The sequence below is a fragment of the Miniopterus schreibersii genome (genome assembly GCF_964146895.1).
Source record: "Miniopterus schreibersii genome assembly, chromosome: 14".
Classification (NCBI taxonomy): Eukaryota; Metazoa; Chordata; class Mammalia; order Chiroptera; family Miniopteridae; genus Miniopterus; species Miniopterus schreibersii.
In genome coordinates this window covers 47,761,865-47,777,922 of record NC_138114.1, presented here as the reverse complement: position 1 = coordinate 47,777,922, position 16,058 = coordinate 47,761,865, and the positions used below count along the sequence as shown (strand labels likewise).

General features: G+C 49.3%; 1 protein-coding gene across 23 annotated transcripts in view; it reads left to right on the top strand.

Moving 5' to 3' along the window:
* Window positions 1–16,058, top strand: part of ABLIM1 (actin binding LIM protein 1) — a gene marked incomplete at its 5' end in the record, with an annotated part of 227,952 nt that overhangs the window by 144,711 nt on the left and 67,183 nt on the right. For 18 of the 23 annotated variants that reach the window (XM_081158067.1, XM_081158059.1, XM_081158063.1 and 15 more), the window contains 2 exons: window positions 4,125–4,251; window positions 5,482–5,575. In XM_081158067.1, the coding sequence (XP_081014193.1) occupies window positions 4,125–4,251; window positions 5,482–5,575 (221 nt within the window). Of the gene's footprint in view, window positions 1–4,124; window positions 4,252–5,481; window positions 5,576–14,641; window positions 14,834–16,058 lie in introns of those variants that run through there. The other 5 variants (XM_081158073.1, XM_081158071.1, XM_081158070.1 and 2 more) reach the window with 1 other exon arrangement.

The following is a 16,058-nucleotide window of genomic DNA, read 5'->3' as shown; positions in this document are numbered from 1 at the left end:
TATCAGCAAGCATTGGTTAAACGGGGAAAGTCCCTCTCTGGTCCCTTTTATGATTTACATCATTTTCATAATAATTCTCTACTTAGATAGTCTTCACTCAAGTGAACCTCATGTTCAAGTCCCATCACGGCAGTTTTTGTCCATTGACAGTGGAAGACCTGAGGAGCGTCAGCGGCTGGGATTGTGTGCACCTGAGGACAGGAGCTTCCCACTCTGCAGTTAACGGGACACTGTTTACCTGTGGCCTGTGGGAAGCCCTTGCCCACCCTGGGCCTGAGGTTCCCGAGTATAAAATGAAGCATGTATGTCAAATCGTCTTCAGGGTCCCCCGGCCCTCAGATGTCCTGTGATCTGTTAGAATGGTATGAATATGGAACCAGATGTGTGCTTGGATGCTGGTTTAACTTGGCCGTGAGCAGTCAAATCCCTGCTTTTCTCTTGGCTCCTGGAGTCACGCATGAAGGGCTGGCAGCGAAGTGTTTAAGGCTGTGGTTGGTATTTTCTTTTCTCACATTTGGGGATTATTTGCCCCTGATAGAATACTGGCGAGTGGCTAGAGGGTTTGATTTCCCTGACGCCTCTCCATACTCACCTATTCCTGACTCCGGCAGTCGTTCCAGTGCCAATCACCAGCTTTCTATATTTACCAGCAGCTGCTTCATGATGTGGAAACAATTTTCTCAACAGCTGAAAAACACGAAGCTAGAGAGTATAGAACGTGTTGTTCTTATCAAGGAGCCTAGTTGGAAGGAGCGTGGAAGGGGTGAACAGTCCAGCACAAATTGTTTTGTCTCTGCAGAGAGGAATGAATGGGTAGCCCCTGTGGAATACCCCAGAATCCTTTGCATCTGCTGATGTGGCCAGCAGTCTCCTTTCTAGGCGGGTCTCTGCTGATTTGCTTGATTTATGTCTTAAGGTTTGGGATGCAGAGGCTCGCGGCAGCCTCTTCCAGCCCAGCCTTGGCAGCTGGCTGGCCCTAGGCATTCACATTCAGTGACTCCCTCTCTGTAAACCACTATCAAAATCAGCTGCAGAAAGTCAGCCCTCCATGGGACACTGCAGGGCATGAAGGACACCACCCGTGAGTCCGAAGCTTCCAGACTGCCAGGCACTTGGACTAAGTGACGGTGAAGTAGATGGTACCGCATGGGTCTGTAAAGCTCTCCACAGTGCCTGGTTCACCAAAAGCCCTCAGAGAGAATGACCCGAGAGGTTGTTGTTGCCCTCAGATCGTCTCGGCTGCTTCCAGAGCTCTGGGACATTTGGACATTAACGTGCTTGTAAAGAGAGCAAGACTTGGCCCGGCCCGTGTGGCTCAGCGGTTGAGCATCGACCTATGATCTGGGAGATCGCAGTTCGATTCCCGGTCAGGGCACATGCCTGGGTTGTGGGCTCGGTCTCCAGGGGGGAGGCAGCCGATCAGTGACTCTGTCTCATCATTGACGTTTCTATCCCTCTCCCTTCCTCTCTCTGAAATCAGTAAAAATATATTTTTTAAAAAGAGAGAGAGCAAGACTTGGAGTCAAGCAACCCGGTTTTTAGCCTCATTCTGTGCTGACCAAGGAGAAGGAAACCACATTGAATGGGCAGCCTGCACCAGGAGCTCTGAGTGCTACGCAAAGCGCTTTACAGCGCAGGGTCTCTCCTTTCCTGGCAATCGAGGAAGTAGGTCGGCATTTCACAGGTGAAAAAGTGAGAGTTCAGACAGTAATTTCCCGCGTCAGTGTCCAGATCTTCCTAATTCTGTAGCCCATGTTCTTACCTCCCACATGCCTTCCATCTCCCTAGACCTCACCTCTGTGCCGGGGGAGACCTCAAGCAGCTGTGCCAGCCACTCTGAGCCCACTGCCTTCAGTTGTAGAATTGGAAAGTCATCTCTCAAATCTATTTTCTACTTAAAAAAATTTTATCAACAAGCCGCTTCCTTATTACTTTAAATCTTTACTGCCATCTAGTGGGCATGCTGTACTCAGAATAATAAAGGAAAATTTTAGTTCAGCTTGGATTAAAAACTGTAAATTCATCTTACGAACATACTGTGTTTCTAACCTTTAAAAAGTGTATTTATAAACACACACTATGGTCTCCCGTTTTCATCTTTATAGTAAACTACTAGATGTGAGATCCCCTTTCTAAGATTTTTGGCAAGATGCTGGGATACATATAAACCCCAGCTTTAAAATAAGTAAGTAATGCTTTGTGACCGGTATGATCCACACTCAGCTTATAATGGACTATATGTAAAGAAATTCTAATCTGCAATATTTATAACTTATATGGCAGATATGTTTTTAACTTTATAAATATTTACTCATCTGTTTGCATTCTCATGGCAAAAACAAAAATTAAATTTCACAGAGGTTGTGAAGTAAAAAGTAAAGTCCTTCACAGAAGGGAGTGTCTTAAGAATTCTTACTTTTTTTAAAGAAATGTTCATTCATATACAAGCATATGTGCAAACGCGCACATACCTTTTTGTTTTTACTATTTTTCTATTCATGAGCTGCTACTATGCATATTTTCTTTTTCTTATTTTATTGTGGACATCTTTCCATGTCTGCAAGCAAATCTAAGCAAATCTACCCCATTCTTTAACAGCACACAGTGTCCCATTATTGACTATACTATGATTAATCTTCTGGTCCCTGGTTAATATCCAGATAGGCTACTTTCAGTTTTGTTGTTATAAAAATACTTTGGGAAATGCCTGTATATTCTTCAGGGAACACACACACTTTTGAAAATTTATTTGCAGAATGAAATCTTAGACATGAAATTGCTGGGCCTAAAGGCTTGTTAATACCTATTGACCAGAGATCACCAGACATACATCTGTAGCCCAAAAAAAAAAGTCAGATTTACTTAAACTACAGCCAGGGAGACAAGCACCTCTGGATAGTGTTTCGAGAAACTTTTATAGGATTTGGGCTAGTGCCCGGTAATTTTAGGGGGGATTCAGGGAGTGGGAGCAGTCCTGGGTTGGGTGTTGTTAAGAAGCAGGAGCAGGTCGGTGATTGGGCATCTTAATTTTTCTGGGAGAATTAAAGTGGGCTAAAGATGTCCTTCGTAACTGAGCAGCCTTCGCGGATGCGGTCAGAAGAGGGCACGTTTAACCATTTGTGTACCCAGTGGCCCTGTCTGGACATTGCTTTATTCCTTGAGTGCTTTTTATGATCATGTGGGGACATCATGGCCAACGTGCCGACAGCGTTTTCTTTCACTTCCTCAGATACATTGGTTTCAAATGTGTGTAGATGTTTCCGTGGCTTCTAAAAAGGTTGCACCCATTTACATTCTTCTGGATTCTTTAAAAGACTCCACTTCCCTGAAAATGATTTCATAATCAGAATAATAATTGAAATAATGATAACAGCAAATGTTTCGAGAGCCACCCCTGCATGCCAACCACTATGCTGAATCCATCGCTTCGTCGCCTCCCCCGGGAGGCTGGAGAAAAGCACTGGCAACATCCCGGCTTCCACGTGAGGAAACCGAGGCTCAGAAAGCGGGAGAACCAGCCGGGTCACGGGACTAGCCCACGAGGCGTTGAGCTGGGCGCAGAACCGGCTCATTCCAGGGTCCACGCTCTTTGCCACGAGAAAACACTTTATCCGCTCCACGGGAGCCTGCCCAGGAGAACCTAAAGCTGGGGAGTTAGCCATTTAATTGATGATGACAGCTTTTGGAGGGTTGGGTTTAGGTTGATGAGGCAGAAGAGTCCTGTTTACAACAATGAGACTTGTGAGTGGCATTCCAGGGATCACACGTATCGCTAAGCGGGGCATCAGCCTGAGGGCTTCACTGCTCCCCCATGTCCTGAGTGAATAAAGGCCTGTGGGAGCTTTCCCAGAGTCAAGGCCAAGACACTCCTTAAATAGTCTCCGGGCCAGCTGGAGCACAGAGGGTCTCGCCCGTCCCCCAGGATCCACGGTGGTTCATGACGCGTGAGGATGGGGCCTGCGAGACTGCGGGGAGAGACTGTGCGGGGAAGGAGCAGAATGAGATGGTGCTTACGGAGATATTTATTGAGCCTGAGATGGGGGCACCCAGGGTTCAGAGCTGGCCGAGCGCTTGACGTTAGCACAATGAACGTGTAGTAACTGCCGCCCGCTGCTCTCTTCCAGACTGTGCCGGCTGCGGAAGGGACATCAAGAACGGGCAGGCGCTGCTGGCGCTGGAAAAGCAGTGGCACTTGGGGTGCTTTAAATGCAAATCCTGCGGGAAGGTCCTCACCGGGGAGTACATCAGCAAGTAAGTGAGGCTGCGGCCTGGGGGGCCCTCCAGCCCCTGCTCTGAGGGCCCCACCCCAACCCATCGGGTGTGAGGGAAGACATCCACACCCCGCAATCAATAGGAACTTTTGGCTACGAGACCCATGCAAGGAGTTTTATTCCTCTGCGTTTGCCATAGTTTGCCTGCCATAAGTGTAATGAGATGTTAATCATTGCCCAATTTAACAATTAACAAAGCTGGTGTAATATGTTGTAACCGATGGAGCATGCGGTAATTTTACCTCCGCTAATTTCCCCCATTTGGCTCTAGCAAACCTTTGTTCTCCTTCCAGGTTTTGAACGTATTTGTAGACACACACACCCCCCCTCCATGTCCCCCAAGAACACACAGGGTCTGGGCACTGAGCCCGTTACGGTTACCTTTTGAGTTAAGGAAGAAAGACTGAGCATGGGGGTGGGGAGGCAGTGGGAATGAGGGAAGGATTTCCCCTATATGCCCTTTTTATGCTTTAAAAAATATCCTCCAACCAGAGGAAATATATTAGCTGTTCAAAATAAATAAATAAATAAAATGAGTCTAACTTAGGGATATAGCAAAACAAACCAAAAGCAGTTTGGGCCCCACCTTCGAAAAGCTAACTCTGTAGGTCTGGGTGAAGCCGGAACACCTGGGAAGACGCCACAGGTGGTTCTGACGCACAGGCATCCTTAGGCGAGGCAAACGCTCGGCCTGGAAGCGCACACCAAGGGCTGGGCCGCGGTAGATTGTCTAGAGCGGTGCTTCTTAACTTTGCTGAGGCGAGGGAAGGAGGTGGCGGGGCCTGGATGAGAAGGCCCCGGCCCCTCGGGTCTCCTGGAGGCTGAGGCTCTGGTGTGTGGGCGCAAGGAGGGGTCAGGGGAGGCAGCACGGGGGCCTCAGGGAGAGGGGACCGCCAGGACCACGTCTGCAGCCCATCCGGCCTGGTGGCGACGGAGAACCAGGCCTTTGCTAGTGAGTCTGGGACAATGGCGAGACAGGCCGTGGGGAGCACTCGGTGATCTGGCCGTTACATCTGTGTGGCCCAGAGAACCACAGCTCTGTCTCCGGATCGTGTGGTCCCGTGGGTCTTGCTCGTGTCCGACCAGCTCTCCTGGCACGTGGGCGCTGGGTGGGAGAGAAACACGGTCCCCGAACAGGGCTCAGAGAAACGCGTCTCGGTGGCTTCCCCGCCTGGGCCTCGTCTCGGCAGCTGAACTCTTTGCCTTGCAGGGACGGTGCCCCGTACTGCGAAAAGGACTACCAGGGGCTCTTTGGGGTGAAATGCGAAGCCTGTCACCAGTTTATCACAGGGAAGGTCTTGGAGGTAAGTGACAGACGGGCTGCCCTCAAAGCCACCGTCTTGCTCAGAGGCCCCTGAGACGCGCGAGGGTCCTTCTGCACCGTTTCCTCGCCGTGGAGGGAAGGAGGTAGCTGGAGCTGGCTCGGCCCTTAGAGAATTAGCGTGTTGTCTGTCTCCACAGGCAGTTTCTTCTGAATGTTCACGTGGACATCGGGGCGATGGAGACGTGAAGGGGAGGAAAGAGTGATAAGGGGCCTATTAGGAATTATGTGGAAGGGAGGGTTGTATTGGACTATTTTTATTTTTAGAAGCCAGAAAAGGGGAAATGAAGAGCATGATAGAGCCACGTGTCTGCGTGTGTGTACCTGTGTGTATGTGTGTATACGCGTGTGCACTCACATGTGCCTGTGGGAGTGTGCGTGATGTGTGTGCTCTTGCGATACATTTGCACACCTGAGCCTGTACACGCTCAGGCAGCAGAGGCTCAGAACTGAAGCTAAGAAAAGAAAGGGTGGATGGAAGTGAAGGCATGGACGCCCCCGCCCTGAGAAGTGACCCAGAGCACCCTGCGGCCCAGGCTGAGCTGACGCCTGTCAAGTTCAGGTGTGACTGGCTCACGCCAGTGAGCTCACTTCCTGCGTTCCCAGCCCCCCAGCCTCTGCCTCGGGCTGAGCCGAGCTCCCCTGGAGCTAGAGGCCATCTGTGGCTGGGAATCACTGCAGTTCCTCACTTCTCACAGGCCTGGGGGTGTTGACCAGTTGTGATGGGAAAAGCAGAGGCTGCCTCATAGCCGGCCCACAGTGCAGGGTGGAGAGTGCTGAGCAGGGCTGAGTCAGGACGCCCAGCAGCTGCGAAGGGGACCGACTGGTCCTGCAGCTTGTCACACCTCCTGGGCAGACACTGGGCCGCTGAACCCACGTAACCACACTCAGACTTCCCAGCAGGGCGGGTTTCATAGACAGGATGAAATCCTAGAGGCCCCTGAGGTGTCTCGGGGCAGGTTCTGTGGGATTTCTCAGCGAGGTCCAGCCTAGCCTTCCTGATCCCGCAGCGAGCTCTGAGATGCCTCTCTGTCCATAAACCACAGAGGCCTGCATTGGCTCTGCTGGAAGCTAGTGCAGCTTAGATTTGAGAAAGAGCTATTGTCAATACACTTGCCTCTTACCCAGGGGAAGGGTGTTCCAGGAAGAGGGAACAGCCTCTGCGGAGGCTCAGAGGTGAAGTCAAAAAGTACAGCAGGAGCAAGAAACCAAGTCAGCTGGGCAGGAGTGCAGATGTGAGATGATGCTGAGGAGCGGGGAGGGGACAGAGTGGGAGGACCCTGAAGGTCACATTCAGGAGTTTGGGCTTTATCCTAAGAGGAGTGGAAGCGACTGAAGTCATGGTAGCTGGAGCGTCACGTGACTGGATCAGATTTTGGTATGAAGAATAGCTGGGAGGACTCACTTACATGGACACCCATGTTTGCAGCAGCTCTGTTCACAACAGCCAAGTGGGAGCAACCCAGGTGTCCACGGATGAGTGGATGAACAAAATGCATGTATACAGACAATGAAACATTAAAAAGAAGGGATTCTGACACAGGCTACAACTCAGGTGAATCTTGAAAACCTGCTGAGTGGGAGCAGCCAGTCACAAAAGGCCTCCTCCCGTGTGACCCCGTGTGGAGGAAATATCCAGAATAGGTAAATCCATAGGGACAGAAAGCAGGTTAGAGGGCGCCCGGAGCTGGGGGAGGGGGGATGGGGAGTGATTGTTTATTGATGCCCAGTTGGGGTGAGGCTAATGTTCGGGAACTGGGTAGAGGTGGCAGCTGCACAGTGTGAATGTCCTAAATGCCATAAATCGTTCATTTTAAAATGGTTAACTTTATGTTATGGGAATTTTGCCTCTTTTTTCTTTTTTTTAATGGATGGAAAAGGGGTGAGAGTGGAGGCAGGGAGGCCAGTTAGGAGGTGACTGCAGAACTCTGGACACAGAACAGTGGTGGCCTTGGCTGCAGTGAAACTGAGAAGGGGACCCCAGCCCTAATCTCTGCCTCCGTCTCACATGGCCTTCCCTCTGTGTTCTCTCTGTGCAAAACTCCCTCTGCCATTCTCTGAGGACACTTGTCATTGGATTTACATCCCACTCAGATCTTCCAGGAAGATCTCAAGATCCTTAGCTGAATTATATCAGCAGAGACCAAACAGTCACAGGTTTTAAAGATGTGATCTTTTGGGGGGACCACCGTTCAACCCCCTCCAGTAAACCTGGAAACTCACACAGGTATTACCCCAGTGAGGGCTGAAACTCTGGTGTGCGAAAAATGAAACCCTTCCTAAGCATTGGAGGTGCCCTAAGGCAGCTTTTCTGGGTACGGTTTCACCTGAGATGCCGCTGGGTACCGGAGGGAGCTTTGAGAGGAGAAACGTCACTGGGCGGTTATCAAGAAGCTCCGTGCTCAGCTATGTCACTAATCCCTGAGTAATTCTGGACAGGCCATTCAGCTTCTTAGTTGAGACTGTCGTCATTTCACAGTAAAGGGAGTGGCATGTAACCTCTGAGACTCTACCCTGATCTAAAATTCTATTTCCCTCTGTTATTCCTTGGTAGTCATAAAACCTACCCATCCCATTGGCTTGAAGGGTTGAGGGGTGGGGAGTAGAGCCTTCACATGTTTTAATGAAAAGGGCTCCGGGTCGTAGGGGATCAGAGATGTATTTTTGGCTCTGGGACTCACAGCTATGTGATCTTGGGCAACTCTCTCAACTTCTTTGAGCCTCCGTTTTTCCTTAAATAGAAATATTAAATACAAACATATGTGTCATTCCAAGCCAAGGACCACTTGACTCCTCGAGTCTCTTGGTTCTAAGGATCTCAGTTCCATAATTCCCACGTGTTGTAGAATCTCAGGGATCAGAGCCAGCGGTCCTTTCTTGCGAGATTTTCTGGAAACTGGCATGTAAAGTCAGCATATAGCATACGCTCAAACTGAAGGTTTATCTCTCATTAGCTTGCTTTCAGTTTTGTTTTCGACAACAAGATTCTCTTTTAAGAAGGATCTTACTATAAATGGCACATTTTTGAAAGCTTATGCTAATTATCAATTCAGGAGCATTCTGGTGCTGTTTATACCCTGCCTCCTAAATAAGAAGTTCAGATAGTGAGAGAAGCTGGAGTTTGCCAGCTTCTGCCAGTCTCCATACCCACCTCTGAGTTCTCTGAAGCCACCTGCCTTCTACCTTGCTCCCCTCCCCCTCCCGGCCTTCTGCTTTAGCTGCCTGGCGGTACAGGAAGCTTCAGACTCAGGTCACAGACGTCAGCAGAGCATCCCTTTGATATGAATTTCCTTCTGTCTTTGGGGGATGGTCCTAAGAGAGCTCTGACCCCAAGAAACTCCCTTTCCTGGGCGTAGGTAGTTACCTGCCAACCTCATGAAGAAAGGAGACAGCAACAAAACAGTTCCAAAATGAGGGGGGGTGGGGGAAGCAGACCTCAAACTGGAAACAGAAACCTTGAGGGTAAAGGAAAATGGCTCGTCCCGAGGCCTGTCCCTCAGTCTTGGGGGGTTCCATCAGCTGGCCAAGGGCGGACTTCTCTCAGTCTCTCTGGTCTCTTGCACAGCTCGCTTCCCCCGGGGACTCCGTGTTTACTCAGCTCTCCGCTCATCCCTTCTAGACAAATGTTCCCAGCCGTGCCCCCCAGGAAGCCTGGCTCCCTCTGCAGATGGTGCCCCTGGGCGGGCATCTGCCGCCCCCTGTGAGCTCTTCTCTCGGGAGCTGTGCCGTCTGCGTCCTCAGCTGGAGGAGGGCGGGACGGCTCTGCTTTCCCTGCTCGGGTCCCATAGGCTTTTCCTTTCCCTTCTAACTCAGTCACCGCACCCAGAAAATCAGGCCTGTCTTTTCCAAAAGGCGGGTGGCACATGTCTTCAGGTGGCGTGGTATTTACTGTGCCACGCGTGCTCCCCGGGGAGGAATGTGTCACCAGGTCAGTAAGGACGTGTACAGGGCCCAGCGTGGGAGAGGCCCTCCAGTGTGGCCCTGGCGAGTCCTCCAGCGCCCCCAAGGCCTCTGCATTCAGCCCTGCTGGGCGGCACTGTCCTGCCTGTATGTTGCAATGGAAACGATGGATGGACGGGTGGATGGACAGAAGGGCAGGATTTAGGCTCTCTTTAGACCCCGCCTGCTGAACTCCTGCAGAGGGGGAAATAGGCTCACAGCACGACCCCGCCGAATCCTTCCCTTGCTGCCCTGAAGGCGGCTTGTTTTACTTTTTGACTAAAACTGCTCTTTCATCAAGCCCAGAGACGGCGGCTGCTGCTGGTCCCCTGACACCGATTCTTGATGTATACTGGAGGCCCCATCCCCTGCCTTCCCTTGGCTGTAGGGGCTTTAAGCGTGTTATGCTGTATCACCCATAAGCAGAGAGCAGGTCTTGTCCTGGGCTAACCCGTGTGATCTGATGAGAAGACACATGGGTTACCCCATGGCACTTGCGTGACATGCAGTCTTTTCTGTCACCATCGAAGGTGTCATTTGCAAAAGTCAGGCTGATGACAACTCCTCCCTTGTTTTGTGCATATTGTATACATGCAAAACAAAAATAATGACCCATATTCATGCAGAAAATGAATCGCAGGCTTCTCACCCGCTGCTCAGAGATTTCGTGCCTTCTTCCCCTTACCTGTGGACATCCTTGAGGCTCAGGGAGGAGAAAAGAGCCGAGTGATCTTGCTAGACTGATTGAGACGGTCTGTCCCGGCGGACAGGGAGCCACCACAGCGCCCTGCTCCTGTACGTTTTTAACATTTGCAAATATTCTCGTAAACATTTTATTCTCCCAACAAGCAGTTACTACCCACCCCATTTATAAATGAGGCTACGGAATGCCAGAGGCTTGGGGGCTAATTAGAAGCAGAATCATGATGAGAAAGAAGTCAGGCCTCGCAGTTCTCAAACCAGGAGCACACACACTCACACTCACACACACTCATACACTGCTTCATGTCCACTTGGCAGAAATCATCGCAGAAAACAAGTAATTAATTTGCCTCCCAGAATAACTTGCTGGAGGACCAGACTTGACCATGCCTGGTGACATGGAGAAAGCTTACCTCATTAGTGGCCCTGTTATACCTACTTTCAGGACAATAAACATTTGCAGTGCTTATTTGGTTTACTTTTAGCAGTGACCCTGCAGGTGGAATCTGTTGTATTTCCATGCAGTTGTGCCTCATGCTATCTTGTCTCCATTAATCAACTGTGGGCTTCAAAAGGGCACCTGGCTTGGCCCTCGGAGACATTGAAGATGGATGATGCTGACTTAGGTTAGGGAGCACACTTTCTTCACAGAGCTTTCGTCTAGGACCCTCCAGAGCTCAGTGGGTAGTCAGGGAGGTCCTGTGAAGCAGGACCAGTATAGGGATCCCAGTCACCTCTCCTAACTTAAAACTGTATCTTAACAATAAACTGTAGAAATGGCCTCGTTTTAAAAATGAGTTAAGCAAGCTATGGTCTATCCATACAGTGGAAACAATCGAATATTATTCAGCCGTAAAATGGAATGAAGTCCTGCTACCTGCTACAACATGGACTAACCTTGAAAATATTATGCTGAGGGAAAGAAGTCAGTCGCAGAAGACCTCATATTACATGATTCCAGTGACTTGAAATGTCAGGAATAGAGGCAGAAGGCAGATTAGTGGTTGCCAGGGGCTCAGGGAGGGGAAATGACAACGGTGTGGGTTTCTCTTTGGAGTGATGAACATGTTATAAAATTAGCTAGTGGTGATGGTTGCACAACCCTGGGAATATACGAAAACCATTGGATTGTGCGCTTTAAATGGGCGAATTTATGGTATGTGGATTATATCTCAGTTTAAACATAGCTGTACACGCACATCTCTGTCTGCAGAGATATATGAGGTGATGAAGAGTCGTGAGCCTGTGAAGCTCCGTTTCCTTACCTTTAAAATGAGAATATGAATCGCCGCCTCATAAGCTGCAGGGTTTGGTTTGAAAAAGGCATGCAAAGCCCCTCCCGTAACTACTAACCAGGTTAGATCCCTCTCCCCTCTCCCTTCTCTCCTCTCCCTTCTCCCCTCGACTTCTTTCTTCCAGTCTTTGACATTTGACTTATTAGATACAAGAAAGTGGATAAAGGACAAGAGTGGGGATTCAAGTCAATAAATGTCTCAATGCCGGGTGCTTTCCCTTTGTGGGCATTTGAATTTTATTTTATTGTGTGGCCACAGGTCTCCATCTATAGAACTGTGCCCTTGATCACAGAGCGTGACTTGATTCACATAAAATCTTCCCAGTTTGGGAAAATAAACTCAAGTTCAGATTCAGTGTATGGTTTATGACATGTCGGTTGCAGCATCTTCTCTGCTGATCCCCTGTCCCCTCCGTCACTGACAGATGGGCAACCGGCCCAGCAGGGCACAGGCACATTGACACGATAAACGATTTGTGGGAAACCTGTCTGATTCACCCAATGTTATCCAGTCTCCTACATTAATGACAAGAGGAAATGGGTTGCCAGGGTAACAGGAGACTGTTCACAAGCAGTAAAGATTCAATATTTATATATATATATATATATATATATATATATATATATATATATATATATAAAATCTCCCCATTTCCTGCCAGCCCAAATGGAAGGCCTTCCTTCTCCAGAAACGACATTTTGAAAAGAATTTGTATTTTGAGTTAACAAGATGTTTGGTTTTTCAGTGTCGTTTAACTTCAGAGTTGAGCTTGTTGTTTCTTTGATCTTAAACACGTGATGTGATTTTGCTCTTTGGTTTCAGTGCATATTTATAATGTGCTGTTTCCCACTTCAAGTCATTTTTCTAAGTAGCCAATTTGTAAACTTTAAAAATTAAAAAAGATGCATTTCCCATGACAGGCTAGCATTATTTTAGGTTAATTATTATAAGGTAAGCTGGCTTTTGTGGCCTCACCTGGGCCCAGCCTCCATCTGAAGGTTCGTCCCCATTGGAAAATGCTTGCCATCTGCTTGGATCTGCCCACCTGGCCAGTGGTAGTTGGGGACAGAGACAAACAGCTCAGAACTGGTGTATCTCTTGGAATCTGTGCCTCTGGTGGGCATTAGGACAGCCCTTTGGGTCTCAAGCAATGGCCTCTAGCTTCTGGATTTGTGGCAACTCACAGAAAGAGGCCGTCCCTGGCTCCCTCCGCTCTGTTTCTCCTCGTTGTCTTGTTCACTGTCAGTGAATGCTGCTTCCAGTGAGCATTCAATGTGGGGGACACATTGAAAAATGGCACCATCCAAAGGTCACCAGGATAACTTCTATTCCGGGCACAGCTTTTTCAAGGTACTTTCCACGAGGCGCAGGAGATGACCAGTGCTCCAGGGGAAACGGGAGCATCGGGTCCCCTTGTCCTCAGGCCGCGATGTGCCCTGCCAGCTGTCCTCTGAGGAACAGGCTTCCTGCTCTCCTGTTTTCCACCTGAGTGTGCTCGCTTCCTGGACCTCTCGGCTTCCCACCTTGGAGGGATGTTATGCCAGTTCCAGCAGATGGACCTGCTTAGAGTTTGCCAGCTAGTCAGGAGGAGTGACCGTTAGGGCTGGTGCCCATCCAGCCCGGCGGAAACGAACTGGTGCAGTAATTCCAACCCCATAAGGACACTAGAGCAGCCTCACAGATGAAAACTGTTTATACACCATTTCCATGGCCCTGCAGCAAAACTCAAAGCTGCAGGCATCTTGGAAACATAGGTAGAAGCTGGAACTTGGGAGCTTGAAGTGGCCTTAGGTGAGGTGGGAGGGAGAGAAGCGTGGTTAGTAGAAAAAAATGATACAGCCAGACACACCAGGATTTGATTCCAATAGTGACACTTGGAGCTGAGTAATGGTTAGCAGGTTGTCTAAGCTCTGAGCCTCAGCACGCTGCTCTGTGAAATGTAGGTAATAATACTCACCTCTGAAAGGCTTCAGTAAGATCAGTGAGTATCTGGAATAGTGCCTGACATACAGGGGATCAAGAATTTTTTTCCATTTCCTTCATTTATTTATAAATGAAGAAACAGATCTTGTAAAAGCCCAATATTTTGAACTTCCATCTGAATGAAAGAGTCAGGCTCACCCCCACCTGTTTACTCTCTAACCTCTCCGGAGTAGTTATATATGATTATTTCAGATTCACAAGTTAACAGCCATGTTAGAAGTCATGCCAATGCTTTGGTTTGAAAATTTAACCACTTAAATCCCCCCTGTACTTATTCTAATGTGCAGTCCAGTAGCTTCCTCTTCATTTTAGAAGCAAAGCTTTGTTGTTAAAATCCTTACATATTTGGGATTGCTTCCAAACCAGTTTAGAAAGATTACACACACACACACAGGGGCTTTTTATTAGCTGATCTTTAAAGGGCAAATAATCTCCATGAAAAATTTCCCTAAATCATTTAGACTCATTAAAATTTGCAACAGTTTTCACAGAATCTCGCCCCAGTCCTGAGAAAGGGAAACCATAGGTTCTGTGCTGCCACAGTAGAAAGTTCTGGCTCCTCTCCGCTCACATACATGCAGAGCCCGGGACTTTGCCTTGGGCGGCCGTTGCATCTGGGATTTCTGCGGGATGGTTCAGCTGGCCGCAAGGCTACGTGCGGGCAGGGTCTGGCCCACAGTATCTCACGCTTTCTTTCCTGCGTAAAAGAGCACAGTGCAAAGCGCACCGATGATAGGAATCGTGGAAAATCCGAAAAACAAATGCCAATCAAGCTGCACTCGTTTTCTCAGTGTGCCCCGGAGGCCGCGGCTGGGAGCGGGCTTTGCTCACTTGCGTTCCTTGCCGCCGCCTCGCACCCAAGACAGAAACTTAAAAAGCCAAGGACTCGGGTTTCGCTTCAAGCCTCTGCCTTGGGGACAGTCACCGGCAGAGCTGCGATGCAGGCACTTGCGAGCGAAGGTGGGGAAATGGTACGCTCCCACCTGCGTGTGAAGGCGGAAACCTCCCCCGTCCTGTGGGTAACGTGGACCGGCCGCAGCGGTCGCTGGTGTGTTTCCCGGGCAGTAGGTGCGGGAGGGAGGGTGCGGGCAGGGAGGGAGGGAGGGAGGGAGGGAGGGAGGCGGGAGAGCCCCGCCCTCGCCGCCCTGTTTCCTGGAGGCTCTGCAGAGAGGCGTCTGCTCTCCGAGCCGCAGAGAGGCACCCGCTCGGGACCCCGGGCGGACAGGGCGCCCCAGCCGCCGGGCCCCCAGATCTGAGATTGAAGCCGAAGGGGTTCCCCGCTCGGCGCAGCCCGGGGACAGGAGAAGGAGCCCTGGCGCCAGGTAAAGCAGGGGTGGCAGGAGGCGCCTTTGCCTAGCAGGGGGGACGTGCCGTTCCCGGGTTCCTTGGCCGCTCCGGACACCCCTGGGCCCTCCAGGTGCGGTCTGCCGGACGCTGGTGACAGAAGCCACTTGCCCTGGCCTGACATACATTTTGCTTAAACTTTCTGTCCTCCTCGTGCTGCGGGAATGAACGCCGGAGCTTTTTTCCATTGATGCAGAAAAGGCGGGTTATTTGAGAGCCGGAGTTGAGAGGCCTTCCAAACAATGGGTGTTTTTTTGGGCTGCTCCCCCACGAAAGGAGAGTTTTCCGTTTCAAGATCTGTGTTGTGTGTGGACCTCTGGAGTTGATACTCGAAACGAAAGGACTTCAGAGTCACTTTTAGGGGATTTGGTGGTAAAGAGTGGCAGCAGGACTTGAGTAGACAGCTCTGTTTCTATAAACGGGTGGGATTTTTTTTCTTTAAAGACGTTCCCCATGAATGAAAAAGAGGAAGCAAAACTTTCGGGCGTTATTCATGTTTTACAGCTACCGGTTGAAAGAGGCCGATGGTTGCTTTTTTTTTTTTTTAACCATCTTTGGGCAGGAAATGAGAGAAAGCTAGAGATCCTTGCCTTTAAAATAAAACTAGCTTTTCCTTTTTTTAAAAATGTAGTTATTAATTAAACCATTCTCCAGAGTTTATTTTTTTAGGAAAAAAATGTTTAAAAGTGTGCTCTGCTCATACTAAAGAAGGAATGAGACAAGAAAAAGCATCTCAGCTGTGAAAGAAATAGGTTTATGATTTGGGAAAGTTTAGAAAAGAGAAGTGAGTCTAACCAAAAAGCAGCAGGAGTGTAGTCACCAGGGGCTTTTTATCTGTCACTTCACTGGGCCTGGGGATTTAAAAGACAATCGAGCCCGTTTTCTCCGGGGCAGCCTCTGGAGGAATGTTAAGAGGGTGTGAAGTTATTTAGATTATCCCAACAGGTTCTGACAAGTAAGTGAAAATAACTAATTAAAATATAATTGTTGCCATTCTACAATGGATCAAAAGGCTTGTTGAGTCAAGATGCACTTACAGAATGGGTGAATTTGCCACGGCTCATTGGTATAAATTACTTTCCAGAAGGCTTTTTAAGACTAAGTGGGAGGCCTTGCCAAGTGGCTCCTTACAGCACTTGGAATGCACGTTTCAATGCACGTTTCCACCAAATGTTTTCAAGTGGGTTGCTCCAGCACTTTCAT